The sequence below is a fragment of the Monodon monoceros genome, unplaced genomic scaffold, assembly GCF_005190385.1.
Source record: "Monodon monoceros isolate NGI ecotype Baffin Bay Population unplaced genomic scaffold, NGI_Narwhal_1 Super_Scaffold_21, whole genome shotgun sequence".
Classification (NCBI taxonomy): domain Eukaryota; kingdom Metazoa; phylum Chordata; class Mammalia; order Artiodactyla; family Monodontidae; genus Monodon; species Monodon monoceros.
Window position 1 is genome coordinate 33,108,096 of NW_021703778.1, and position 27,404 is coordinate 33,135,499.

The following is a 27,404-nucleotide window of genomic DNA, read 5'->3' on the forward strand; positions in this document are numbered from 1 at the left end:
GGCCACCCCCCTCTTCTGTGGTCCACTGTCACCCTTCCTGCCCTCCTTTGAGACAGAGCCATAGAAATCAAATCACAGAAGTGACCTAATTCCTTACCGTAAGAAAATGATTGTAAGTTTTGTTAGTGTCTGTGTGTGTGTGTGTGTGTGTGTTTTACTTAGCAAACGCTTAGAAGTGCTTACTATGTGCCGGACATCATTCTAAGTGCTTTATGGGTATTAGCTTTCTTAATCCTCATAGCAACCTCATGAGGGATTTACTATTTCTTATTATGCCCATTTTATAGATAGAAGACTGAGGCACAGAGAAGCTAAGTTTTGCTCAAGGGTTATGTAAAAATACAGACACACCCACACACACACACAATGTCTGCTTTAAAAAATATTCTTTTCTTGGGGGAAAGTCAAAGGGGAAATAACTTCTGCTAGGCATCTGTTATTTTTATTTTTTATTTGCCAGTCTTCTTTATTTTTTTTTAAACGACAGAAATTTATTGTCTCACAGTCTGGAGGCTAGAAGTTTGAAATCAAAGTGTCAGCAGGCTTGGTTCTTTCCGAAAGCTCTGAGGAAGACTCTTTTCCATGCCAATCTCATTGCTTCTGGTGGTTGCCCACAGTCTTTGGCATTCTGTGGCTTGTAGACTGCCAGGCGTCTTAAATGAGTGATCTTCCTTAATCCCCACAGTAACTGTGCATGATGTGGGGATATTCCTTTTTTTATAGATGAGGAAACTGGAGCTTAGGGATGATGAATAGCTTGCCCGTGACCCCAGAGCATGGACATTTCCTGCATGTCACGCAGCTTCCACCTGGGCCTGTGATTTAGAGTCTTGATGTTACAGCGTCTCTGGTTGCCCCCACCCCACCCGGGGAAGGGGTCTGCTGGCCGCCCAGCCTCTGCCTGAGCACCTTGAGGGGCGAGGGCCCAGCAGGGGGTGGCTGGCAAGAGCCCACTCTGTTGCTTCGCAGTCATGTGACCGAGGCATGGCCCTGACCTCTCTCTGCCCAAGTTCCCTCGTCTGTAAAATGAGTTGACTTTATACCTCTCTTGTAGGCTGGATGTAAAGCACACGTGAAGAGCTTGGGACATAGTGAGCACTCAACATAAATCTTATTACCTTTATACAGAAATATTTTACATATTTTTGTATAGGATGTTTATCATTATTATTAAGCCAGTCCATTCCATTGTTGGACACTCTTGTTATTAAAAAGGTATCCCCTTCCTTTATCTCTGTCTCATTCGTTCACTGCTTCTAGCTCTCCAGCTATATATGCTTCCGACTGTGGCTTACAATGAAACCCTTTAAAACTACGTATTTCTCTGTTTGTGGTCATTAAATTAACACATCATTAGATTAATGTTAAATTAACACATGTTGTTGAAGAAGAAAACCTTGTATATTCAAAAACAAAAAGAGCTTTTAGGAGAAAATAAAACCCACCTATAATTCCCACAACAAAAATAGCCAAGTTTAACACATTGGTGTACTTGTATCTGCCTTCCGGTCTTTTTCTGTGCATATATTAAGTACGTACACACACACACACACACACACACACACACACACACACACACACAGCTGTGGCATCCTCTTGTGAGGCATGGGTAACTTAATGTCTCTTGACACATACTGCCAACTCATCCTTCACAAAGGCTGTGTTCATGTACACCCCCAGGGGCAAGGTATGACCATGGCCACATTGTCACCCAGTAGGTATCCGACTCGATTTCCTCTCTGCTCAGTGCTACGGTCAAGGTTCCACTTTTCTTCCTTTTGGAGTGAAATTCAATAGCCCTGGAGCAAGTCAACAATGGGCTTATGGGGATACTTTCCATCTAAATGTATAATACCAGGCTCTGGGACTTTCCTGGTGGCACAGTGGTTAAGAATCCACCTCCCAGTGCAGGGGACACAGGTTCGAGCCCTAGTCCGGAAGATCCCACATGCTGCAGAGCAACTAAGCCTGCACTCTAGAGCCCACGAACCACAACTACTGAGCCCGCGGGCCACAACTACTGAAGCCCATGTGCCTAGAGCCTGTGCTCTGCAACAAGAGAAGCCAACACAAATGAGAAGCCCTCACATCGCAATGAAGAGTAGCCCTCACTTGCTGCAACTAGAGAAAGTCTGAGAGCAGCAATGAAGACCCAACGCAGCCAAAAAAAAAACAGGCTCTGCCTTGGAGACCCTCACCTCTGAGTGAGGGTCTCACCTGGTGACCCTCACCCGGTGAGTGACCTTCCTCTGGCCACCTTTCCTGGGTGGGTGTCCTAGGAGATTTGGTAACTTACATTCGAGTCATATGAAAAAGTTACCAGATCTGGGGAGCAGTTGTCATTTTTCCAAAGAAGGCTGACAGCCGATTACATTGGTAGATATGAACATAGATTACAGATGAGAGAGACATGTTTTTTATATTTTTATTTGAATGTATTAAGAGTGGCTCCTAAAAGACACTAGAGAAAAGTTTAACCTTTAAAGTGAATTTTAGTCTCATTGGTTGCATCTTTCACTTGGTTTGTTTCGTATCTAAAACTCTATTTTAGTTACCACAATGGCATTTGACAAAATGAGACATCCGTTCCTTGACAACACTAAGAAAATGGGATAGGAGCAGATTTCCTTGATGTCATAAAGCATATTTGTCTTAAACCAGCAGGTCATTACAATTAAATTCAAGGACCAAGCAAGTTTGCTTACCATCACCATAATCATGATAATTTTAATCATTGCTTCCTGAGAGTTTTTTTCCCTCCCAGGCGCCGTGTTAGGCTCTTCATATACATTATCCTTAATTTTTAAAATGATCCTTTGAAGTAGATTATTGCTAGGAACTGTTTGAGTTGTGATTTGAAACCAGGTATGTTTCACTGCAAAGCTCTGTGGCCTTTCTGGTACCCAGTTATTGGTCATCATTATTGAATATTCTGGAAGTTCTGACCAGTGAAATAAGACATGAAAAGAAATTAAACCTTTAACTATTTAAAGTGAGAAAATAGTATCATTATTTGTACCCCATAGGATTTGTAAAATTAGAAAATTCAGAAGAATTAATGATGAATCATTACAACAATTTAAAAAATTTGGTGAAATGGCAGGACATGTGGCAATGGCCCTAGAAACTCTGTAGCCAAATTTTGAAAGCATAATACATACATAGAACAGCAAGGGAGGGGAGGGCAACACCTATCTTAGCTGCTGGTCGAATCAGTTGACATCAAGCATGACAGAGTTATCGTAGCACAATTGTCTTCATAGCTAGTAACCAATCAGAAAGTAATCTGGGAAAGGAGATCTCATTCACACTAGTAGCAATGATCATAATACACAACACAACATCACATCATAATAACATCACAAAGTACCTAGAAATAAACTGAATGAGAAAGTGGGGGGATCTATATGATGAAAATGCAAGACTGTTTATTGAGCTAAAAAGGAAGTCTTGAGTAAATTATAGGCTTATGTCAATTCTTTGTTGAAAATTCTAAATGTTGCAAAACTGTCACTTTTCTCCAAAATTAATTTGTAGGTTCAAGATAATCCAATTAATTTCCAAAGGAGGTTAAACTTTGTATCTTAATCAAATTATTCTAAAATTTAAATGGAAGAATAAGCCAGAAGAACAAAGATAATTCTGAAGGGTAAGAGCAGTGAGAGAAACTTGCATCACTAAGTGTGTTATAATGGTGCAATACTAGAGCAAGTATAGATAACTGGGTAATTGACAAAAAAAGAAAATAGATATTCTAGAAACAGACACATTTTCTATGTACAAATAAAATGTAAGACAGAGGGAGCATCAAAAAAACTTTTGGGGAAAAGGAAGGACTCAAATAAATGAGGTTAGGACAATTGATCTTTTCTTATGCTGTGGACTGAATTGTATCATCTTCTCAAAATTCACATGTTGAAGCCCTAAGCTTACCACCCCCCCACCCCCCATTGACTGTATTTGAAGCTAGAGCTTATGGGAGGTAATTAAGTTTAAATGAGGTCATAAGAGTAGGGCCCTAGGATTGGTGGCCTTAGAAGAAGAGAAAATGTGACGACACGGAGGGCAGGTGGTCTGTAAACCAGGAAGAGGATTCTCACTGGCACCCAAATTGGCTGGCACCTTGATCTTGGACTTCCCAGTCCCTGAACTGTGAGAAAATACACTTCTTTTGTTTAGGCCCCGCATCTGTGGTATTTTGTTATGGCAACCCAAGCTGACCAATACATCTTAAAACCCTACCTCTTAAAGCTTTCTCTAGTATTAAAAAATCTCTCTCAAAAAAAAAATCTCTCAACCTGAAAAAGCAAGCAACAGATTGGAAAAATATTGTAAAAGATTTTCAGAAAATGTGGCAAAGCTCTAATATCTTTGTCATAAAAAGAGATCATACAAATAGATGAGAAAAAAACCTCTGAGTCTCAGTAGGGAAACGGGTACATGATATACAGATGCAGTGTACAGGAGAAAATGTAAACCTAGAATGAGTCAGGTCTTCTTAGAAATGCTTTTTGAATGCGGGAGTGGGGAGGGGGTAGTTTTGGACATTGTGGATGGTGAGCCGCCATCCTTCTGTACTGTGTGTGCAGCCCCCTTTGCTGGAGATGTGTATGTGCCTCTCATTTGCAAATTATGTCGATGTATTTGCATATAAGGCTCCCTTGCTCCCTTCCCCTTATCCCATGGTGCATGGGCTCTATGACACACGCATATCGCATGTAAAGATTGTAGCCAACTCAGCATATCCACCACATGGCCTTCATGAAGCATACACTTTCTCTGTGGTAGAAACTACTTGTGTCTGCCTGTCCACTTGCACTTGGTATCTCGCACCAAGCCTGGAGGGCACAAGAATATACCTAGTGGGTTCTGATGGAGGCAGGCTGGTGTGGGCCTGTCTTCGCAGAGCTGGCTCTTTTTCTGGGCCAGTGAAACTTAATCATGGGAGACAGTCCAGCAGAATAAGATGCTGATGTGACAGAAAGACTGGGCCTGCCCCTGGCCCGGCCCCTGGTCCACCGTGGGCACCTGTGGAAGTCACTTAATCTCTTTTTCCTCGCTTCCCTCATCTGTCTGAGGAAAGGATTGGACTTTCCGTATTCCTCAACCCTTGCCCCATAGCCAGGGTTTTTGTGGAACTTCACCGTCTGCACCTTTGTTTTCCCCAAATAAAATGGGATAGATATCAGCTTCTTTCCTAACTGCACATTGCCTTCCGTTTTCCACTCCTTCCTCCCCACTCCCCACCTCCGAGCTGGAGGGTAACCACACAGGGAAAGGGTGGGCCTTTCCAGGTCTGCAGACAATGGCGAAGATCTCCTCCAGCCTGACGTTTCCTTAACTCAAAGGCAGGAATGAGGTAGCTGACTTTAAAATACTTAAACTAGTGTCACATGGAACATGAGTTGTTCGGAGAACACATTTTAAGAGTTTCCACCATTAGAGACCTTTATGATACGCTGGCTTAGTCACAGGTAAACAAATGTCCTTATATCAGGACTTCTCGGTGTGTTTTTTGGTGGGCACCGAAATCTTCGAGAAGGGGGATAAGTGTGTGACTTTTCCCTAACCTGTTTGACCACGCAACCCTTTTTCCTGGAGAATCTTAAGAGCCTGATGTTCTGTGGGACTGACTTTGGGAAGCGGTGACTTTTGTTTTCGCCCATGTTTGCACTGGCAGTGGTTCAGCCTTTTAATTTTGGGACTTAATGGACTTAACGTGCTTTAGCCTCCATTGCAGAAAAAAATACAGATTTCTTATCAGAAGCAGGCAGATATAAGGTTATGAGGTCATTGCTGTTCATACTGCCTAGCTGTCACAAATCCAGTACAGGAATTGTTTAGAGAGGAGAGGATTGCTTTAAGAAAGGGATTTTTTTTTTCTCCTTGAGTACTTTCCAATGTGTACATTAGTTAAAAAAAAACAAAAACAACAACAACAAAAAAACTAATAGCTCTCAAATTTTTGTGAACATAGTGGAGTAGCTAAATTAAGATTTTGTTTATTAGTACTGTAAAATTCTTCTACAGAACTTTTGAGTGGAGTAGTTCAGGTTGACCTTAGAGTATGTTTATTAAACACAGTGTCTTTGGACATAACTGTGGATCAGCTGTCAGATCCCTCCGTGGTTTCTGGGAGGGGGCAGAGAGCAGTAACTTAACACTTCTGAGCATCACCAACGTTCCTTCACTAACAAGGGCCCAGATTCCTGTCTTTATCCCAGACTGTCTTTCTGAAATACATTTTCATAGACTGTTGCTTCCCTTCTGCCCTGAATAAGAGTTGGGCTGAGAAAATAGAGCCCTGTGGAAGTCATTCCCAAGAACAATAAACAGGATCAGAGAGGCCCCTGGAGTATTGCATTTGTCATTTAATGGTCTGAGGAAAGGTCATCTGAGTTCAAGAACTCTCCACAAAGTGGGAAGGAGAAATTCTTTAACTGTGGTTTCTTTGACATTAGGGGTGTGTACCTTGGCCTTAACAAGCTTCTGAAAGTTTCTAGCTTATAAGCAATAATACATTATGATAAAGATGTACTGGAAAGGTACTCTCGTCTAATGCCAGACATACCTGTTCTTTTTTTATATTGGGGTATAGTTGCTTTACAACGTTGTGTTGGTTTCTGCTGTACAATGAAGTGAATCAGCTCTATGTGTACATCTATCCCCTCCCTCTTGGACCTCCCTCCCAACCCCCGCCATCCCACCCATTTAGGTCATCACAAAGTACTGAGCTGAGCTTCCTGTGTTTTATAGCAGGTTCCCACTAGCTATCTATTTTACACATGGTAGTGTATTTCTGTCAAACCTAGTCTCCCAATTCATCCCACCCTCCCCTTCCCCACACCGTGTCCACATGTCTGTTCTCTGTGTCTTGTGTCTCTATTCCTGCCCTGCAAATAGGTTCATTTGTACCACACCCAGAGTCTGTCATACAGAATGAAGTAAGTCAGAAAGAGAAAAACAAAGACATACTTATTCTTTAAATTAACATTCCTTCCCAGAAAGTCCTGGCTGTGGAGAGCCGTTGTCACTGGCTTACCGTGCAGCCCGAAGGGATGCTTTTAAGGCCCCTGGACCTCACTGTCCTCGTCATGAATGGAGGGCCAGGCAGGGCTCTGTATTCAGGGATTCTGAGTCCATATTTAGAGAGGGGAACAGACTTTCTGCTTGAACACAGATGCCCAGGGTGAGGACCGAGCATCAGTGGTGGTGCTGCAGGGGATTGGCTCTTTTGGTTCTCTGGGTTGGCCCCATGTGGGCTACCAGTAGTTGGGACCAGCAGTGGGGTCCTTCCCCTTAAGCTTTGGCCACATACCTGGATTCCTGAACGTCTTACCTGCCTCCAGGTGACAGGAGACAGGAGCTCTTTATGAAAGCTAAGTTAGCTGCGCGAACTCTTTTTTTACCACCTAAAGTGAGTATGGGCATACTGCCCAGGGATATCCTTTTCCAGACAGGGGAAGGGCTCAGCTGTGTCACGTGACTAATGATGGGCCCAGGACCCAGGTCCCTGGATTCTCCTCCCAGGTGGTGCTTTTGGTCTGCCGGACAATCTTCTTGTTTATTCTTGGACTTTTCTGGCATTAACAAAACCTCTCATCTTTGCTGAATTGCAGAAATGGCTTCGGACATCCCTGGATCGGTGACATTGCCCGTTGCCCCCATGGCAGCCACTGGACAGGTGAGGATGGCCGGGGCCATGCCCGCCCGCGGAGGAAAGCGGCGTTCTGGGTAAGCAACCTCGGTGGTTCCAGGAATTGGGCTTAATACATGTTGAGCAACACTCTTGACCTGTTAGGAAAATATTGTCTCTCCCCCTCCTGGAGAATAAAAGCTCAGCAGTTTGCATCCTGTTTAGATTTTGCAAGATTCCTAACTATGCATGTGATTTGCCTCTAAGTGTTTTTGGGCCTCAGCACCCAGCTGGGGACTTCTGTTTGCTTGTCCTTGTGGTGAGAATGGCTCTGTGATCCTGCTGGGCTTTGCTCAGGCCATCTCTCTGAGGGAGGGGACTTACCCATCCCTCTGCCTGAGCCCACCAGCCGGAGGGCAGCCCTGCAGGTCGAGCTGCAGCCCCTGTGGGCAGCAAAGATCCCTCTGGTGCTCTCTGTTCTTTGCTCCGTCTACCCGTCTTTGCTAGGTGGTGTGCAGGAATTCCTTTCCAAAAAACTGGCTCTAGCCCAGCACCTAAAGGCTGGGCAGCTTACATTGACCTGCTCTGCCAGTAAAGTTGGTAACAGTGTTAAGTTCTGGTGGGACCAGAAAGACCATCATTCCTAAACTGATGGAACCCAAAACGACATCTACTCATGATGTATGGTGTCTGTATAGCTGTGCAGAGGCCTACGAAACCGATCAACCAACACAGATCCCTGCAGGAAAAACATAACCGACATTTTCAGACTCTGTATATCAACCAACCCCTTTCCTTCATTGAATCAATTTTATTTTCAATGAAATATTTGAGAGACAAATATTTGAGGGACAAATACTTTCATGAAATAGAATAGACATTGAAATAGAATGAAATATTTGATAGACAAATACTTTCATGAAGTACAATCAATTTGTCCTATTAATGCAATTTCCAATAACCCAGGTCTCCCCAGGAAGACAAGGGTCCAGGCTCATTTGTAAAATGGCCCATCATTTTAAACCTAAGAGTTGCTTTTAAACCAGTGTGATTCTTAAACGGGGCTGGGGGAGGGGGAGCAGGTATGTTATGAGGACCTGGAATGGAATGGAGTAGGATGAAAAAGCCCCTTCAGCGTTATAATTTGAGATGGTGAAAAGACTGCTGTGTGTGTAGTAGTCTTTAAAAGAAGGACTAAGATTTTGGTGATTAGTGAGGGGGTAATGGAGTCTGGTTCCCCAGCTTTCTCCCCTCCATTCAGCTTGCTCCCCTCCAAGGTCAGCGTTCCTTCCAGCGGGACCAGCAGAGCTCTCATGAGCAGTGTGGTGCCTGGGGCAGAACTCCTGAGATCAGCTTTAGAGTAGGAAGCAGCCTGCCCTAGGGCTTACTGCAAACCCAGACATCCTCTTTTAACCAGCTACTCTTGCTAACGAGGTGCTAAGCTCAGTGGAGTGTGGGCTGTTGAAAGAATGCACTTGATGTCAACATATAAACCTACTGAATTTTTTTTAAGATGCCAGGCCTTTTAAAAATTATTTTAAATGTCTGTGCTTGCTAACTTCCATTCCCTGGGGACAGAGCCTCATTGCTGGCCCAATCCTTTTTAAGAAGAGGAAGCACAGGACTCTTTTTGTTTCTTTTTTTTTCTGTATATTTAACACTTCTTAAACATTTTTAAAATTTTATTTTATTTATTTTTTTATACAGCCGGTTCTTATTAATTACCCATTTTATACATATTAGTGTATACATGTCAATCCCAATCTCCCAATTCATCCCACCACTACCACCCCCCACCACTTTCCCCGCCTTGGTGTCTATACGTTTGTTCTCTACCTCTGTAGCACAGGACTCTTTGATGCAGGAAGGTGGGCTGGGCCAGGGCCAAGGACAGGCAGAGATGCTGGGGCCCAGTATTTGCAGGACAAGGAGCCCTCTCCGCGCACGGGAGTCATCGCTGAGCCTCTGCCACCCCTCCCGCAGGGTGTGTGCTGGGCCTACGCTTTGCTCAGGGCTGGGCTGTGGCGAGCTGAGGCTCCTGCCCTCCTTGACCTCCGAGTTCCTGGCGTCCAGACCCTGACATCTGCTTGCTGCCTGAGCTGATGACCGGACAGTGGACTCGGTCTCCTTTCTGAAGAGGTCCTCCAGGCTGCCCCTTTCCCTACCAGGTCACACATACACGGCGTGACACTGGAGGTGGAGGGGGACCTGGGGTGGACTGAGACAGAGCCCAGAGGTCACTTCCACTTAGAAGCAAGGAAGCACCACAGCAAGCAAAGAAACCAGAGATTCAAGGAGACGCACAGCAACTGCTGGCATGCTACCCAACCAGCAGGATGAGGGCCCGCGCCTCCGAAACGCAGATCAAGGAGCCGACCTCCTCGGGGGCTCGTCCTTTATTCTCCTCATTTTTGGAGCCCGTGCGCCTGCTTCCTTTTCCCCATCAGAAGGAAGACCAGGCAAACCGCGCTTCCTTCTGCTAAGCCCCTGTGACTGAGGGATGTATCCTCTGCGTCTCAGCAAGGAAACCTCCATTTTTACAGGGCAGTTTCCATAGTAACTCTCACATCTGGTATTTTACGTGTTTTGCTGAAATTCTGTGATGGAGGCCACCGCGGTTGTAGAACAACCACAGCAGTGATAACGCTCCGCAGACCGCAGCCTGCGCGCTCAGCCCTGACGAAAGTCACATTCATCAAAAAGCAGGTCACCCCGGGCTTCCCTGGTGGCGCAGTGGTTGAGAGTCCGCCTGTCGATGCAGGGGACACGGGTTCGTGCCCCGGTCTGGGAGGATCCCACATGCCGCGGAGCGGCTGGGCCCGTGAGCCATGGCCGCTGAGCCTGCGCGTCCGGAGACTGTGCTCCGCAACGGGAGAGGCCACGGTGGTGGGAGGCCCGCATACCCCCCCCCAAAAAAAAAGGCAGGTCACCCCACTGCGGCGCCCACCCCTGCACCATGGCGCGTTTATGCACGCTCCCCCGTCACTGCCACGGTGCTCTTCCTCCTTCTCTCCGAGACTGTGGGGCACAGCTGGAGACGCAGGGAAGGGGAGAAGGAGAGAGCAAAGGAGTGGGGGGTTGGGAGAGGTAAGGACCTGCCTCCCACCCCCTATTCCCTGCCTAGGTCTTCCCGCTCTGACCTGGTGATTCCGGTGGAGGGACGTGTCCCAGATTCCCAGGATGACCACCCAGCCCTAGTGTTTCAGAGCCAAGTAGAAGTGACCCCTCGTGGGGTTTGGATGCCCCGGCTACATGCCTGGCCCAGCGCCGTGGGTCCTCTGATGAATGCTCTTTCCCTGCCCCTTGACGGCTCCCCCAGTAAGCATCTCAGCAAGCAGCGTGCTCTGCTAGCAGTTGGGACAAAGGTGAAGGTTCAGAAGTTTCAGATTCTTTGAAAAGTGGTTCCACATGTGTGGCAGAAGTGACCAGAAGCAAGTCACCTGGATTGCGTTTTTGTAGAGAACTCCCTGGTCCCAGTGAGGCGGTGGGACGGCATGGGGAGGGGCATCCACAGGGCACACTTGGTGCTTTTCAAGTGACAGGGGAAGTGGCTGTCATTAGACAGGCTGTGCCCATCCCCAGAGTCAGCCCTTGGTGGGGAGGGAGGGTGAGGCTGGAGGGCACTGGGTGTACCAGCCCCTTCCCGCTGCCCTGGAGTCAAATGTTGGGCTTCTAAAATATCGTCATTGGAGGGAAACGATTTCCGAATTGTGTGCGGCCAGTAGGCCAGCGTCTCCCTGCAGTCTAACCCCACGGCTGCTGGAATGTGGTTGAGTAAAAGACATATTACATAAGCAGATGTTTTGCTTGTTCAAATTTCTGCAGTAGTGTTGCTGTAGCCCCAGTCAGCTGGCCCAGGCCCTGAAGGAAGGGTGTTGGCTCGCACCCGTGTCACTTCTCTTTTTTTTCAGCAGCAGCTTCACGCTGGCCTGGGGTCGCTCGTTTGCTGCACTCTAGAACCAGCCTTGTTGGCACGGCGTCTCATCTTCTCTCATAAGAGCATAAGGGAATGATTTGCTGACTCGTATTTGATGATGCATTGTTTTTATTATGCAGTCGCTGTCAGGCAGGGCCGCAGCACTCCCTCTTGACTAGCTGCAGGCCCAGCAGTGCTTTTCACGGCTTTTGATCGAGGTTAGAATCCATGCTCAGCGACAGGAAAGCGAGGCGAAATGCATTCTCAGCCCACCTTTCGAGGACTCTTAGGTCATCCACGTATTGTACCGAATTCTTTAAAGTGAATGTTTTGATTTCTCTCCCTTATTATCCAGATGCTTAAGTATAATAGAGACACATAAAAGACACACAGGACGATTTACTCAGTTTTTATAGCAGAAGAAAAGCACAGCTATTGTAGTCATATTTAAAGTGGAGCATTTGAATTGGCGGCAGAAGAGCCAAAGGCAGCGTCTTGGCAAGCGCTCCTCCGGAAGATCCCTCCGTCCTCAGAAGTTGAGTTTTTTTCCGTGTGGCTGATGAGCAGTGAGACCGCTTTGGGGTCAAGTGAGTTACCCTGAGGATCTGAACGGTCGTTTGTGTCCTGATTTCTCTCCGGAGTCCACGCCCACATTATGTGTTTCAAAATTCCTAGATGTGACGGCAGCACACGTGCGATCACACGCTTACACAGGTGGGAAGGCACAGTTTTGCGGTCCCTACGTTTTCGTAGCCAGATCCTGCTTCCTAAGTTTTCAGTAGACTTCAGAAAACTCTGGCTCCAGAGCCTGGCCGCCCCTCTCTTACACTCTCTGCTCAGCTGGGCTGACCTGATCCAGACTGGGACCGTTTACTGTATGGCTTGCTTCCCCATCCGTCGGCTGCATGAGGTTCAGGTAAAGAGACAAGCTGTCCTTAATGAAAACTCTGGTGACCAACCGTCCTGGTTGGCCCAGGACCTTCCCAGTTTTAGCACTGAAGCCCAGTACCTCCACAGATCCCCACATTCTGGGAAAACCGGGACAGTTGGTCTCCCTAAATACCCCAAAGATCGTGCAGCCTGAGGAGGGAAGGCTGACTTAACCAACTGTATCTTGCAGGAGCCAGATTATCACGCTCATATCAACTTGACCTGAAAGGCATTTTAAAGATAAACTGTACATGTTTAAAGATAAACTGTACATGTCGCACCCAGTTGAGGCTTTGCTAAATGCTTGCATAAATCCATTAGAATTTTGAAAGTGCGAGTTCTTTTTCTTAACACTAGTCTGTTTTTGCCAGCCCAGGGGTGTTAAGTAACCTTCATGTCTGCAGCAAAGTCGCTCTTACCCGTGATGAACACTGGGTGGCAGTGTGGTTCCGTAGCTCTGCAGAGGCCCAGAGGCTCTGGGAGCAGGAGTTTTGGTGCTATCTCCCAGACGTGATTTTTCAGGAGAGGTGAGGTGATGGCTTAGTAGCTAAGCAGTATATTGATGACTCTGCTCCATTTAGAAAGTCGTGCGTTCAGCCACCATTTTCCCACAACATAGGCGACTCTGCAGCTGCTGTCTGGTGCCCGGCTGCCCAGTCTGCATTGTAGGGGGTGCGTGTCTGTCTCTCCCAGTGGTGTTTTAACTCTACTTTCCCTTTCTTATCACTCTTCTTCCCGGTCTTCCCTCCTCTTTGTGCAGAAGTATTTTTGTTAACATCGCTGTCATCTCTCCCAGTTATGTAATGCCTTTTTTTTTTTTTTTTTTTTTGCTGTAATGCCTTTTGTTCTTTTATTCCAAGCAGCCAGTGCAAGCCCTGGTGCCTGGAAATCAGGGATTCCAAATTGGCAGGGGATCCCATCAGTTCAACTCAGATTAGAACCCTGGCCACACTGCACATAAAACAGTACAAAAATAAACATGTGATACCATTTTAAAGAAGACAATGTTCCTTTGCCCTATGTCATCACAGTCTCTAGGTCCCCCAAGTAACCCCAAAGCCTAGAGAGTACGATTTATCTCATTAGGGGCCTCTCCCATGTGCTTGTCCCGTGGTGGCTCTTCCTATGCAGCTGGCCATTTCCTGGTGGCCTGGGTGCCCTGTGCCTTCCCCCCATCACCCATTACCCACTGGGGCCCCCACCCTGAGAGCTGAGGGCGAGATCACATTCCCTGTGAGGCCAGCAGCCCTGGCATATGCAGCTGTGGTTCTAGAGCACACCCGCCATTCTGGTGGCAAGCTGTTGGCCACCAGGCAGGCCGGCCTCCCTTCTGCTTGGGGTCCACGGAAACTGTGTCCCACTTAGTCCCTCAGTTCCACTGAGAACAAGATGGGGCATGCAGTGGCTCTGAGACGTTCTTCCCCCAAGGAATCCCACCTCCCCCAAACGTCCAGGAGAGCGAAGACATCTGTACCATTTCTGTTTTGTTCCCGAAGACTCTGGGTACACCTTAAATAAGTACCTGCTCTGCTCTAACATCTTCAGGAGTAAAATTAACTGACCTTAGAGAGGACTGTTTTTTGTTGTTTGTTTTTTGAGAAGGAGAGTTTGGGATATCAGTTAAAAAAATATCTATCAAAACTTTTTGTTTTATGTGTATTTGGAGAGGCCCAATGAAGTGGGAATCTTGAGTATTTATTGGGTGAGTTTCAGTAAGCAGACAGGCACTTTGAGTAGCTTGGGCCCCAAACGACTGTTTCTCCTGCACACCCATTTACTTGGACCTGGAGTTTATAGGATAATGGCCTTAAATGCCCTTTCCATGTTGACTCATCCACACCAGCCAAGTCCTTACATGGCACAACCAGTAGTATATGTTTCCCTCATAATCCCTTCATTGCCCTTAAAACTTTCTGTTTTTGAAACCCTCTTGGGCTTTTCTCAGTCTGTTAATATACCACAAAATAATTTAAAGAAGGAAGTCTCCCTGTGGAATAAATGATATGGAGGGGAGCAGGTATCCCCAAAGGTGGTGGGAGATAAGGGGTGTTGACTTTTCCAGCACAGCCTGAGCAACCCACTGGCAGCCTGTATAGGGTTCGAGAAGGGTTCGAGTTGATATTCCAGCACTTTTGCAGAAGTCTCCAATCATATAATTAATGGCACTGGTGCTGTAGACCTTTCATTCTGCCCTTTCTTGTCTCGAACCTGTACAATGACTGTGTAGAGATACTGTTTTTTGCACTGCCAAGGGTCGGGATTGTTGGAGAGCAATCTGACCAAATAAAACCCCGTGTGTGTGTGACACCAGCTCATGTGTCCAGTTAAATGTCCTACGTATAATGAATGCTCACTCGTGATCTTGACTTTTCAGAATGGACTTTGATGATGAAGATGGAGAAGGTCCCAGCAAATTTTCAAGGTGAGTTTACTTTATGTTCCCTAGATTTAAAGAAGCCAAGACCATTTATCACCTCATTGGGACCAACAGGGGTTTAAATGTCTTTCGTCACTGAAAGAAAGCCATTGCCTCATTCTGTGCCAGTATTTGGCCCGGGGACAGGTAACTATTAGCAAACCTGCCAACCCCAGCCTGGATGATCAAAAGTTAAGTAACAAATTATTAACTCTTTTGGCTTTTTGAATTAAATACTGACTGCCCGTTTCAATGGATTCTTTTTTAAAAGACAGACCTAGAGTTCAAGTTTAGAAAAACAGTCAAGATAAAGCCTCTTTTTCTACCGTGGAAAATAAGGAGAAATATAAGAAACCTGGGTGGCCCTGTTCTGGATGTAGGATATAAAACTGGACCTTAAGTTCCTAAGAGCTGTATCACTCACTGGCCACATGACAGCATCTCTAACTAGGCTCTGTGGGGCTGTCCTGAGAACAGACCGCCTCACAGAAGGATACTGGCCCGTGGGAGCCGGTGGTGGTAGATGTACCACATACATGAAGGACAAGGCCGGCCCAGCCCCATGGCTTTTTTTTTCTTTATTATTTTGTTCAAGTTATGGGAGGAAGTTTGGCAACATGGAGAAAAGGGCAAAGATCATTCCATCAGTCTTAGCAAAATGCCCATCTGTACTCAGTTTACTTATGGAAGGGCCTGCCTTGACATTCCTCCCCCGCTGCCCCATCAAAGCACTCCTAATTCTTGGTGGTTGGTGCATTTGAAAACGTACCCCAGGTTATGGGTACCTTTCTCCGGTATGCACCGTCCACAGTTTGGATTGACAACCTCGGTTATTTTACAAATGTTTTTAGCAGAATGATGTCCGTATTGAGCCCCGGACCCATGGCCTCCCCCAGCTTGCTCATCCCCATGGCAGTTACTTTTGGCTGGCTACCTTTTACCCGTGTTGTGGGTGTGGATTGAGCACCCCTTCCCCAAATCCAAGAGGAACATGCGTCTCGTTCCTATTCCTGGGCTTCCTGGCGTCTCCAAGTCCATAGAAAGTCTTGTCACTTGAGACGCTTTCCTCCCTGAGAACTTTGCCTTCCATCCTCCCCGCTCCGCTTGGGTGAGAAGGACAGAGAAGGTGGAGCACGCTTTGACCTCGAATGACCCCGGAGTTTCTAATCAAATCAAGACACGAGTTTCAACAACAAAAGCGTGTATTAGTTTTCCCTTGGTGCAGACAGAACCCCAGCTTAGGTGTCCATCCATTTCTTAGGATAAGTTTTAATAGCAGGGAGTGCTTTGTTCCCGAAAAGAGAGCTAGCCTCGGAAATAAGGGCACACATCTCCCCAGCCTAGTTTGCGCTCGCCTTACACAGCCTCCCTTTACAAGGAAACAATGACCTGTGGTTTCTCTGGATCAGAATTCCCCTTGAGATAACATTCCATCGCTTGTTGACCTCAGGAAATGATGGTTCCTGGGTCTCAGAACAGAGGGAGGAAGAGAGACGAGGAGTGACGTTTGTTTGACATGGAAGATCAGTGTCAGTGATGAAATAACAGTGCAGGGACACAGAGAGCTCATTGTTTGAGGTCCCATCAGGAAGAAACAGAAACCCTAGACTCTGTGAAACTGTCTTGTAAGCCCGCCAGTGAGTCAGATTGTACATAGTCAGGGTTCAAACCTAGGCTTCTGGGAACCGTATCCTTTCCCCTGCACATGGAAAATAAGAGGGAAAGATGCGACATGCTTCCAACATACACTGGTACCCGCGGAAGCCTGGGCCCACTTCAGTGTGTGACCATCGGAGAGTTGATGGACCCGTCAGCCGGAGGGGGCATCTGAGCTGCTCCCAGCTGGGGAGGCGACTGAGGCTACCCGCCCTCCGCTTCGCGAGCTGTTCTGGCAGCCGTCCAGGAGAGGGTCGGAGAGACTGCTGCAGGCCGTCTCCTGCCAGTGGCGGGCATGGCCTGCCTCGGGGCCACTTCTGTTTCCTGCTCCTGTGCTTACAATCAGCCTAGGGAGCCCTTGGGCGAGGCCCTGCAAGAGAGGGTGGCTGAGATGCGGGCATCTCACCAGCAGAATTTGCTGTCTCAGAATCGGGCCAGGGTGCTAGGCTGTGATTTCTGTCCCCCTGCTGTGTGTGCAGCCAGCTTTCCCAGGGCTTCTCAAGGGTGGTCCCAACTCAAACGTCCGACCTCTCGTCAGACGCCGTGTCTCAATTTCGGATATGGGAAATGCGGTCACAGCCACATAGGAGGTAAATCAATTGGGTTTGGTTCCTGCCTGATCACAGCAGGTCTCAGGAAGAACAAGGTAGTAGCCATGAAGCTGCCCACAGCCACCTAACCGCACACATGCACACGCGTGCACATGTGCGTGTGTGTACCCAGCCGCTGCACACAGGCACACACATATGCACGCGCACATGCGCACATATATGTGTTCCAGGGCCAGAAACGCCCTGAGGCCCGCTGCACCATCCCCAGGCCTCAGCCCTCCTTCCCACACCGGTTCATGCGCTCTGGGGGCTGGGGGACGCAGGACAGGGCTCTGCTGACCCCGGATGCTTCCCACCTCCCACACAAAGTCACGGGCAACCTGGTGGGCAGAAGCCAGTCTGCAGGGGCTGAGGATTGTACTGGGGGCTGCAGAATTGAAGCCTGGGGGAGACAGCTCGTTGAGCAGCTTCGATGTGGATAAAAAAGGAAGAGGGCATTTGGGGCTTGGGGAGGGAGACCACTCTTAAGGATGGGAAGAGACCATGAGCACGTGTCCACGGGGAGGGGGAAGAGTGAGTATAAGCGGGGATTTGGAAGGTTCTGGAGTGGGGTTGGGGAGAGATGGGTCAAGGGAGTGGGGGAGGGGAGGGCTGGATCCAAGCCCCGCAGGAGGACCGCCCAGCCTTGGCCGCAGAGGGGAGGAGCTGCAGGGGTAGTTGAGCGTGATGCTGCTGGGTGTCCGGAGAGTTGAGGGGCTCATTCTGATGGTTCCTCCTCTCTGGTTAAGCAGAGGCCGTGTGCTGTCAGCGGCAGAGGCTTAATGGTGTGCCTGAGAGAGAAGTTTGGGATGCCTGGGTGGAAGAGATGTACGAACTGTACTGTAGACCCCACACCCTAGCACACTGTGTTAGCGTGCGGTTTTCCCCCAGCAGCGCCCAGCTGGCTGGATGCCGGGGAATGCAGACGGCCTGTGCACTCAGGCCCGGGGGGTCCAGCAGGGGGGTGGGGTCAGCAAGGTGGTTGATGTTGATGAGAGGGCCGTTGAAGAGGTCAAGCTACAGGTCCAGCTGCAGAAGGAAGAAAGGCCAGGAGCAGAGAGAAGTGAGGGTTGATGACCTGGGAGAACATGGAGGGGAGTAGACTGGAATACAGCTCGTGCCACCCCACGTTCGTGGTCTGCAATTTCAGTCGGGGTCTAACGTTTTTACCTCCGTTTCCTCCATTAGCTTCGTTGGAATTCAACCTGGGGCATCCCAGACTTCCCTCTCAGGCACACCTGTAAGCCTCTGCCCACTGCAGATGAACGAAGAACCTTCTGCTTTTGTGGGAATCTGAGGGAGCTGGAGAAGCAGCGGGTGTGTTCACGAAGTGGGGAGTCGCAGCTCTGGGGGAGGTTGGCCGAGGCTCAGGGGTGGGGGGATGGCTGCTGGAGAAGAAGGGGGACGCGGAAGGTGATACAGCCGGGCGGGCTGGTGCAGGTCCCCGCTGTCGCGTGGGCGGCTGGTGGGGACGGTGACAAGGAGCCCGGAGGGTGGTTGACACAGGTATGTGGGAGCGTCAGGGGAGTGGGCGTTCGGAGCCGGCCTTTCTTCCCAGGCTGGGCTCCACCTCATGCCTCTGGGAATTCCAGTTGCCAAGTCATCCTCCTGTCATCCGTTGGGGTTGAGCTCTCCATCTCCGGGGAAACTAATTATACACCAGGAAGTGTTTCTCCGAAGATGAATCTCCCGGGCGGGGGTGAGTGGGGCTGGACCCGCCTTCGGGGAGACCAGCGTGAGCCCCTCCCTGACCCCGTCCCCTCGCGGACAGCCCTGGTCTCCCTGGGAGGTGCTCGCAAATCCTGCCCAGCAGATCCTGCATCCCTACACTCGAGGAGAGGCCAGAACTCTTCCATCATGCTGAGCGGCTCAGGGTTCTTCCTACTTTAATGCCCCCTTGGTGGATAATCTAGTGAGTCCCAAAATCTCCTCTTGTGCCTGCAGCTGGGCTCGGTGGCGTCCTTTTTTTTAAATTCTTTTTTGTTGTTGTTGCTTTGTTTTTTTCATTTTGGCTGAGCTGAGCGGCATGCGAGATCTTAGTTCCCTGACCAGGGATCAAACCTGCGCCCCCTGCATTAGTAGTGCGGAGTCTTAACCACTGGATCACCAGGGAAGTCCCTCAGTGGCGTCTTGAATACTGTTTCATACACAGGACAGCTGGCATCCCAGAGCTGTCATCAAGAGAGTCAGCTTTACACACCATGCTCTCCGTGTGACTTACATATATGTACATACACGTGTACGTGTATGTGTGTAATGTTCATTAAAACAGAAGAGTGGGAACATGAAAAATAGAGATCTATTTAAATGTTGGGTTTATATCAGGAACAACCAAGTGTTCACTCCCAAACCCTTAATTTTTGTCGCTACGTGCTATCAACCTGATTTTTGCCATGTTCACACTCATTCTGCACCCTTTCTCAGAAGACCCAGGAGATCTCGCAGGGAGTTCTCACATCTGTTACTGTGAATTCTACTATAGTGCATGGGACCATCTACAAACCTGGAACTAAAAGACCTCGTTGATGAGTTTTATTAGTCTCTCTTCCACCCTTCACCCTTCACCCTTCGAGGACCGGCTCCAATTGACCTTCCCGAGGTTCCATCCATCATCTGTGTGACTCTCAACTGTTCCCTGGGGACACAATGGCACCCAATTGCAGCAGTCCAGAAGGAGTCCTTATATTTTTTTGTAGGGTTTTGCCAGTGAACCTCTGACATTATCTAAAAGTAAAGCTGCCCACGCTAGGAAAGTTTCCACAGAATTGACTTTTCCTTTTTCATCACACCCATTTTGATATTTTCCTCTTGGTTTTGTGCAGTATTTACGCTTGTGGGCCTTTTTTTTCCTGGCTCTGTGGGTTGTGATGATGTTTTAGTTTAATCTTTCCCTGTGAATCTACCACCCTGTTTTATTTAGAGCTCTGATATCAAAACCCCATTGATAAGGGAGAACTATGCAATGTGGGCTTGTCCTGCAGAGATCTTTCCTGGCAGAAAAAGAAAAAGATTGTCATTTCCCAGAATTCTCAGTCTGTCCATCTTAGCTGAGAGAGCTGAGCATTTTGTTTCGAGGTGGGAAGATGGTCAAAGTACTTCTGATGCAGAGAGGGCAGCTGGGAAGGAGCAAGGATTGCCTTTTTTTTTTTTTTTTCCTTATTTATTTATTATTTGGGGCTGTACTGGGTCTTCGTTGCTGCGCACGGGCTTCCTCTGGTTGCAGCGAGCGGGGCCTACTCTTCGTCGCAGTGCACAGGCCCCTGATTGCGGTGGCTCCTCTTGTTGCGGGGCACGGCCACTAGAGCGCGGGGGCTTCAGTAGATGCGGCACGTGGGCTTTAGAGCACAGGCTCAGTAGTTGTGGCTTAGGGTCTTAGTTTCTCCGCGGCATCTTCCCGGACCAGGGCTCGAACCCGTGTCCCCCACATTGGCAGGCGGATTCTTAACCACCGCGCCACCAGGGAAGCCTGGATTGCCCTTTTTTGTTGGACTTCATCTTATCAGTAACATTGTGGGGGACACCCTGGATTGGCCGTGTGGACTCCGTTTAGAGCAGGGAGAGATTCAGCTGAGCCTTCTGGCACTGCCGAGTAAACACCCAAGGTGAGCACTGCCAACCTTCCCAAACGTTCTCCTTGCCTCAACAGCCTTAGTTCTTCTTTTTCTGGACTGTGATTTTCTTTTCTTTCTTTCTTTTTGTTTTTTAGTTGGAGTGTAGTTGCTTTACAATGTTGTGTTAGTTTCTGCTGTACAGCAAAGTGAATCAGTCACATGTATACATATGTCCACTCCTTTTTAGATTTCCTTCCCATTTAGGTCATCACAGAGCATTGAGTAGAGATCCCTGTGCTATACAGCAGGTGCTCATTAGCTATCTATTTTATACATAGTAGTGTATACATGTCAATCCCAATCTCCCAATTTGTCCCACCCCCACTTTCCCCCTTGGTGTTCATAGTTTGTTCTCTACTTCTGTGTCTCTATTTCTGCTTTGCAAATAAGTTCATCTGTACCTTTTTTCTAGATTCCACTTATAAGCAATATTATACGATATTTGTTTTTCTCTTTCTGACTCATTTCACTCAGTATGACAATCTGTAGTCCATCCGTGTTGTTGCAGATGGCATTATGTCGTTCTTTTTTATGGCTGAGTAATATTCCATTGTATATAGGTAGCACATCTTCTTTATCCATTCCTCTGTCGATGGACATTTAGGTTGTTTCCATGTCCTAATAGCGCCACAGTAAACATTGGGGTGCATGCATCCTTTCGAATTATGGTTTTCTCTGGGTATATGTCCAGGTGTGGGATGGCTGGGTTATGTGGTAGCTCTATTTTTAGTTTTTTAAGGAACCTCCATATCGTTCTCCATAGTGGCTTCGACAGCCGTAGCTCTTATGAACCAGTAAAGTCTGGCAGAGAAATTGGGTAGAAGCTGGCATGGTGTAGCCCATGAGCAACCAAATTACTAGCGGGTTTAGCTTGAGACCTTCTCGTCGTTTCGGTGGGTTGGGGTTAGGATTGGAGTTAGAATGCTTTGGAATGAACTCGTTTCAGGCGGAGCCAGCCCTCTGCCCTCAGGCCCATCTGGAACAGTCACCCCTTCGTAGATGTTGGGCTCTCATGCCACTGACTTCAGTTTTGATGCCCTTCTTTCCTTGCTCAGCAACCCCAGCTCCTCCTGCTTTTCTCCTGCAGAGACTAACCTAGATTTGCAATGACAGCACCTGGATAACCCCAGACTTTGTAGAGAAGGGGAGGAAATCGTTTCTGGAGTCGTAAGTAGTCCTGAGCTGTGCCTCTCTAGAAGCCGCCAGGCCTTTTCTTCCCCACAGAGCCTTAGGTATCTTTGCCTGTCAGTCTCCCCGGCTGTTCCAGCTCTGAGGCTGGGACCAGTCAGCGCTCTCCTGAGGAGCCTAGTTCAAATCCTGGGACGTCAGTACCTCTCTGAGCTCAGGGTCGTCTTCCACAAAGGGTGGTCCTGAGGACCAGAGCAGTGACCAGTGGGAGAGGCCTTGGGAGGCTGTGGGAGAAGTGATCCCACCGGAATGGGGATGATCAGAGACTGGGCCTGGGCCTCCTCTTTGCAGGACCTGGGCTTTCTCAGACTCCATCTCCCTGTGTCTTGTGTGAGCCTTATCTTCAGCCTAAACACCGGGGTATCTTGCAGCTGCTTTGCAGAAAACCATGCCGTGGATGGCTCCTGGGGGTGGGGTTCCTGCCTCCTTCCCAAGGAGGAAGCATCTTTTGCTCCTTCTGCAGAAGCCTTGGAGCCCAGGGAAACCGCCTCGCTGGATATGCCTCTGTGGGTCCCCTCCGCAGGGCCTGTGACCAGCATCACTGTGGGGCTGCCCAAAATGCCCTCCTCGGGCCTTCATGGCTCTCACGGTGCCCTGCCGTGCCACCCAGGAAGGGCTGGCCAGGACAGGAAGGGTGTTCCCTGAAAGCTTGCAAGATACAGTCTCCCTCCTGGTGTCAGGGAGGAGGAGCCAGGGCCAGTCTGAGCCTGAGGCTGCTGCCAGCCGGCAAGGACTCGTGTGGAAACCCCCCAAAATCTGGAACCCCCCCAAATCCTCCCCCCTTGGTTAGGATGGTTCCCCATCCCAGTCCTGAAGGACAGATGGTCTGCACCTCTGCAAAGGGTCTCCTCCCACAGTCTGACTCCCCCCTGGCTGGAGGGGATGGATGCTTCTTTTACATGAGAAGTGCTGAGGACCTTTACCGAATCAGACCTTTCCTGCTGCTTGGCCGTGTGTATCCAAGTGGACAGAAGAGGCGTTTTGCTTGTTTCCTGCTGGTCTGTTGTTGAGACCATGGTGGCCTGGAGAGCAGCGCGTGTGTCAGGAGGTGGAGGTGGGAGCTGAGGTGTCATAGAGGAACGTGGCCCTGGTCCCACCTGGAGCAGGGCTGCTCTACCAACAGTCCTGTCACCTGTGGAGCTACTAAGCTGGCAATGGCGGGGGGTGGGTGTCAGCACTGACTTCTCAGGTTTGGGACCTGACCGTGTGGGTGACCAGGCCGAGAGGGAGCTGGTCGTGTCCCTGATGGTGTCAGGCTGTCTGCCACCCCCAGGGCTCACAGCTGGTGACAAGAGCAAAGAGAGGCAGCTGGAGGACTTAGGTTTACCACACGCTCCTCTCAGCCAGGCCTGCCTAAGGGGCACGCAGGGTCTTGGGGCCCTCGGGTTCCTGGAGATTTCTCGGGACTTTTGTTGTAAGTCCTGTTTGTTCGTAAGTCCAGCAGAGTTAGCCTAGGTCCCCAGCTAACACAATCGGCTCTCTAGTACTGCACTGGAATAGGTTTATAATACTTTTCACACAAACAATACATAAAAAAAACAAACACAAAAAACAAAGGAAACATTTTGACTCTTACAGTGCAGTACCTTGAAAAGTGCAGTAGCACAGAACAAGAGCTGGCATCCAGGGGCTGGCATCGAGTGAACAGGCAAGAAGAGTTACTGACTGGAGGAGGGAGAGGAGGTGGGAGATGCTAGAGCTGAAGGATCGTCAGCAACGGGAGACGGAGGGCGAGCTGCGATGTCACTCACGCCTGACGTGGATGGCACAGGTTCTGGTTCCTTGCTGGAATCAGATGCACGTTCGCGTCTTTGAAAGTTCGAAACTTGAAGGTTTGTATGTGGGGGACTCGCTGTGCACAGGGGCTGTGTCCTTGCCTGCCCACTCTCTGTTGCCTCTGCTGGTCTGTCAGCGTCTGTCCTGCCTGCCCGTCCCCAGCGCTCAGACCTGAGGTGCCCCAGGTGTCTCGGGTCTGTGGTGGCCGGGAGACCTGGCCCCGGCGTGGAGCTGTCCTGTCCGTCTGCCTGTGCAGGTCTGTCGTTCCCTTCCCACCAGAGATGGGAGACTCAGCTGCCATCCGCGGAGTTGAAGGAAGATCTTTATTGAGATTTCCAAAGCACACCCGTATTTTGTATTTAATCAGGATGGACGTGTATCTCACTGCTCCGATTACCCTTAGGAGGTCAGCCTTGGGAGCCGAGTTGGAAGTGAAACCCAAGGCAGTGTGCAGCTGCGCTTCCTCTTTCTTGTCCTTAGTTTCTGCAGCCGTGTTCCTGGGCCAGGCTGGGGGCCCTCTTGTCCCAGCAGAGGTGTTATGGCCGACGGCTGTGCCTGCATGCTTAGCTGTCACTGCTGCAGAGCCCTTGCCCCGTGCCACGCACAGAGGGGCTCATTGCTTTATTGATGCTGCACGTGGGGCACACGAAACTCGGATGCCAAGGGCACAGGCTGCCCCTGCAGCTCCTCCAAGCAGACCCCGCATCGGCCCGCGCCCTGTGAAGGAGGTGGCCTGGGTCCTGGGGACACTTCCTTCTGTTTTCCCAAGAGGGTGTTTTTCCTGTTTCTTGCCTCCGTGATCTTTCAAAACGGACCTATATATACATACATGTATATGAATAGACATATACATATTTTAATAGACTCAGTAGCTACACTCATTTATCTTGTTGCTAGGTAACTGGCAGCTCTTCGTCATTTTGACCTTCTGTTGGTAACTCAGTCTTATTTCGTGAAACGATTGGAGCATTTTCTGCACTGGTCAGTCAATAAACAGTTGCCCTCGCGTCTCCATCAAGCACCTGATCTCATGAGTTGGGTTTATCCAGTGCAGTGATGAAATTGCTTTAGATCCATGTTTAAGAACTTCACAAAGACTCTTCCCCCCAGATGTTTACAAGGCGAGATGGTCTGTGGCTCTTTTGGAAATAGGATCAGAAGCAGGCGTGCCCTGGTCCAGTCTTGGCGCGGTTGCTGTGGTAACTAGCCAGGGGCTTGGACTTGGCCCTGTGGGTTTGGGGCATCACTGAAGGGCTGGAAAGGGAAGAGCTGGGTTTGCTTCTTTAGAAATATCCGCCCAGTCACAGCACGCAGACTGAACTGAGGGCGATGAGATGAAAGAGGTGACCAGACTGCGGAGGCTGGTGGCACCGAGGTGAGGGGGTGAGAAGTGGTGCCAGCCGGTGGGCGTGGGCCGGGAGAAGGTAGAAGAGAACCGGGAGGTATTTAGAAAAGATCTGACGCAGACTGAGTGTGAGGGGAAGAAGCACTTCACTGTGGGCTGCCCTGAAGGTGAGGAAGAGGGGACAGCGCATTCCTGTGCTGTGAGGCGAGTGAAGGAGCTGAGCGCCTGCTGGAACACAGGACGGAAAAGTGGGTGGGCCCCGACTTGGGGTGCAGGGGGGGTCCTAAAAATCAAGCTGAGGAGGTGGAACTTAGACGGCAAGCCGTAGGAGCAAGTTAGGGTTCGGGAGTGTCTCTGAGCAGGAGATACGGGGAAGCATGTCCAGGGCCCCCCGGCAGGGATGTGCATCCCGCATCGTAATGTACTGTTCCTGCGTGGCCAGAGTTTCTGTCCGACACACCCTTCAGCAGTCCCCGGCAGCATTCTCTGCACACCATCTCCGCTCCTGTCTGCCTCGATGAGGTGCAGGCTGGCAGGGTGGAGAGCACGCCCCCGAGCGAGCTCACCCAGGCCCTCCCGATGCACAGTGCACAGTGGGCCAGCGGCTCCAGGCCACCTGTGACAGGTGTGTGTGGAGGGCACAGGTGGGTGATGGTGATGAAGACTGGGGCACACAGGAGTCCCCTGACCAATTGCCCCCTTCTCCCCACTGCCCCGTCTCTGTGATGGACCCCCTCTGCTTGGTTGTCTTTACTCTCTCCACAGTATACAAGCCCCTGCCCAGGAACCTGAGAGCCGAGAGCCGTTTCTCCTGAACAGCGGGCATCCTCGCTTGCCCCGTGCAGCAGGGGTGCTTGGGCTGCCTCCGGCTGTTTCCTGTGCTCCCTAGTCTGCTGCCAAGGGCCCTCACTATGGGCAGGAGGGGAGACCTTGCCCCAGGAGTCCCCTTACTGGCCTCAGCTGCCCTCTCCTTCTGCCTCCCCGCAGGACTCACCCACCTCCGAACCTCTCCCCAGCAGCCAGCTGAGGGGCGTGGGAGACCCAGGCCCTGTTACCAGCCCAGCTTCTCACGCTCCTCGTTGCTCGGCCCTCTCCTCCAAGCCCCAGGACCGCCCCTGCACCCAGGCCTGTCTGCTCCTGCCCACAGAGGCTGCATCCCAATTCCAGCCCTTTCTTTGATCCTGCTGATTCTCCCCCCAGAATATGCCCCCTTTACCTGCTCCCTCCCAGCTCCTCCCCCAGCCCTTCCAGGAGCACCTCCCCCTCTCCTCTCTTATTCTCTCCTGGGGTCTTTACTTTCCATGTGCCTCTGGGAGCATTTAATCACATCCTGCCTTCATGTCTACTATGCAAGTTGATGTTTTACCATCCTAACTGGTACTTAGCTGCTTTAGGATAGGAGCGGGGCATTCCCTGGTTCCCTCGTCCCCTCCCCCTTGTGCGCCCGGCTCAGTGCTTTTTGTATAGAAGGTGCTCACCAGGCCGCCCGGCTTAGCTCGTCCCCCTTGGTTTGTTCGCGTGTTCACGTGACCCCTGCCTGTGATCAGGCCTGCCTGGCGTCTGCTCCCAGCCTGGGAGGGTGGGGTGCGAAGCCCCATGGATACATGCAGTGTGTGAGGCAGCCTTGCCTGGGGTGCTTCCTTTCTTGCTTAGTGTCACCCTCATACTTTGAGCACCTGTGAAACCCTAAATCCTACAACGGACGTGTGATGTACTTTTAGACAGTTCTTTTATCCAACGGGACAGCTTTGTCTCAGTGTCGTTGAACTGGGTTGGCTGTCACTCCCTTTCAGGCCTAGAGGTGATAATCTCGAGACAGAAACATTCTATCATCCCTTTTGCTAGTTTAGCATCTTAACACGTCAGCGAGGGTTGCTCTCAGAATTCCTGGCAGCGCTGGGCTTTTTAATCGGCTCTCCGTTGTTTAGCGAGCGGAGTGCACCTGTTCTGTTACTAAGCTGCAGAGAACGTGCGGCACATACTGCAAAGCTTGTTCACAACTTATGTGATGTGACGTAGGTCTGTGGCGTGGCTGTTCAGTGACACCAAGAATGGCAAGGCTAGACATGTTTCTCACTGCGGGTCAAAGTAAACCACGTATTTGAGCAGATGGTAACTACATTCAGCGTGTGTGCACGTGTGTGTGTGCGCACACGTAGCATGTACAGATCCGTGGGTGCACGTGGAAAGCATGTTGAGTTCACTTTGATGCCTGAAGGATAATGTCTTCATTCTTTATGCTTATTAAAAAGTACTTAGGTACATGGGAGCAGTGGAAAGCTTTGAGTACATATTTAGAGGTGAGTCTGAGGCATCTGTAGAAGCCTGTCCCCACCCCAC

At 49.6% G+C, this 27,404-nt stretch overlaps 1 protein-coding gene across 4 annotated transcripts in view; it reads left to right on the plus strand.

The window, feature by feature from the left end:
* ARNT2 (aryl hydrocarbon receptor nuclear translocator 2) overlaps positions 1–27,404 on the plus strand; it is a 197,945-nt gene that overhangs the window by 40,169 nt on the left and 130,372 nt on the right. For 2 of the 4 annotated variants that reach the window (XM_029236793.1, XM_029236794.1), the window contains exons 2-3: positions 7,620–7,734; positions 14,857–14,904. In XM_029236793.1, coding sequence (XP_029092626.1) covers positions 7,620–7,734; positions 14,857–14,904 — 163 coding nt within the window. Of the gene's footprint in view, positions 1–7,619; positions 7,735–14,856; positions 14,905–27,404 lie in introns of those variants that run through there. The other 2 variants (XM_029236795.1, XM_029236796.1) reach the window with 2 other exon arrangements.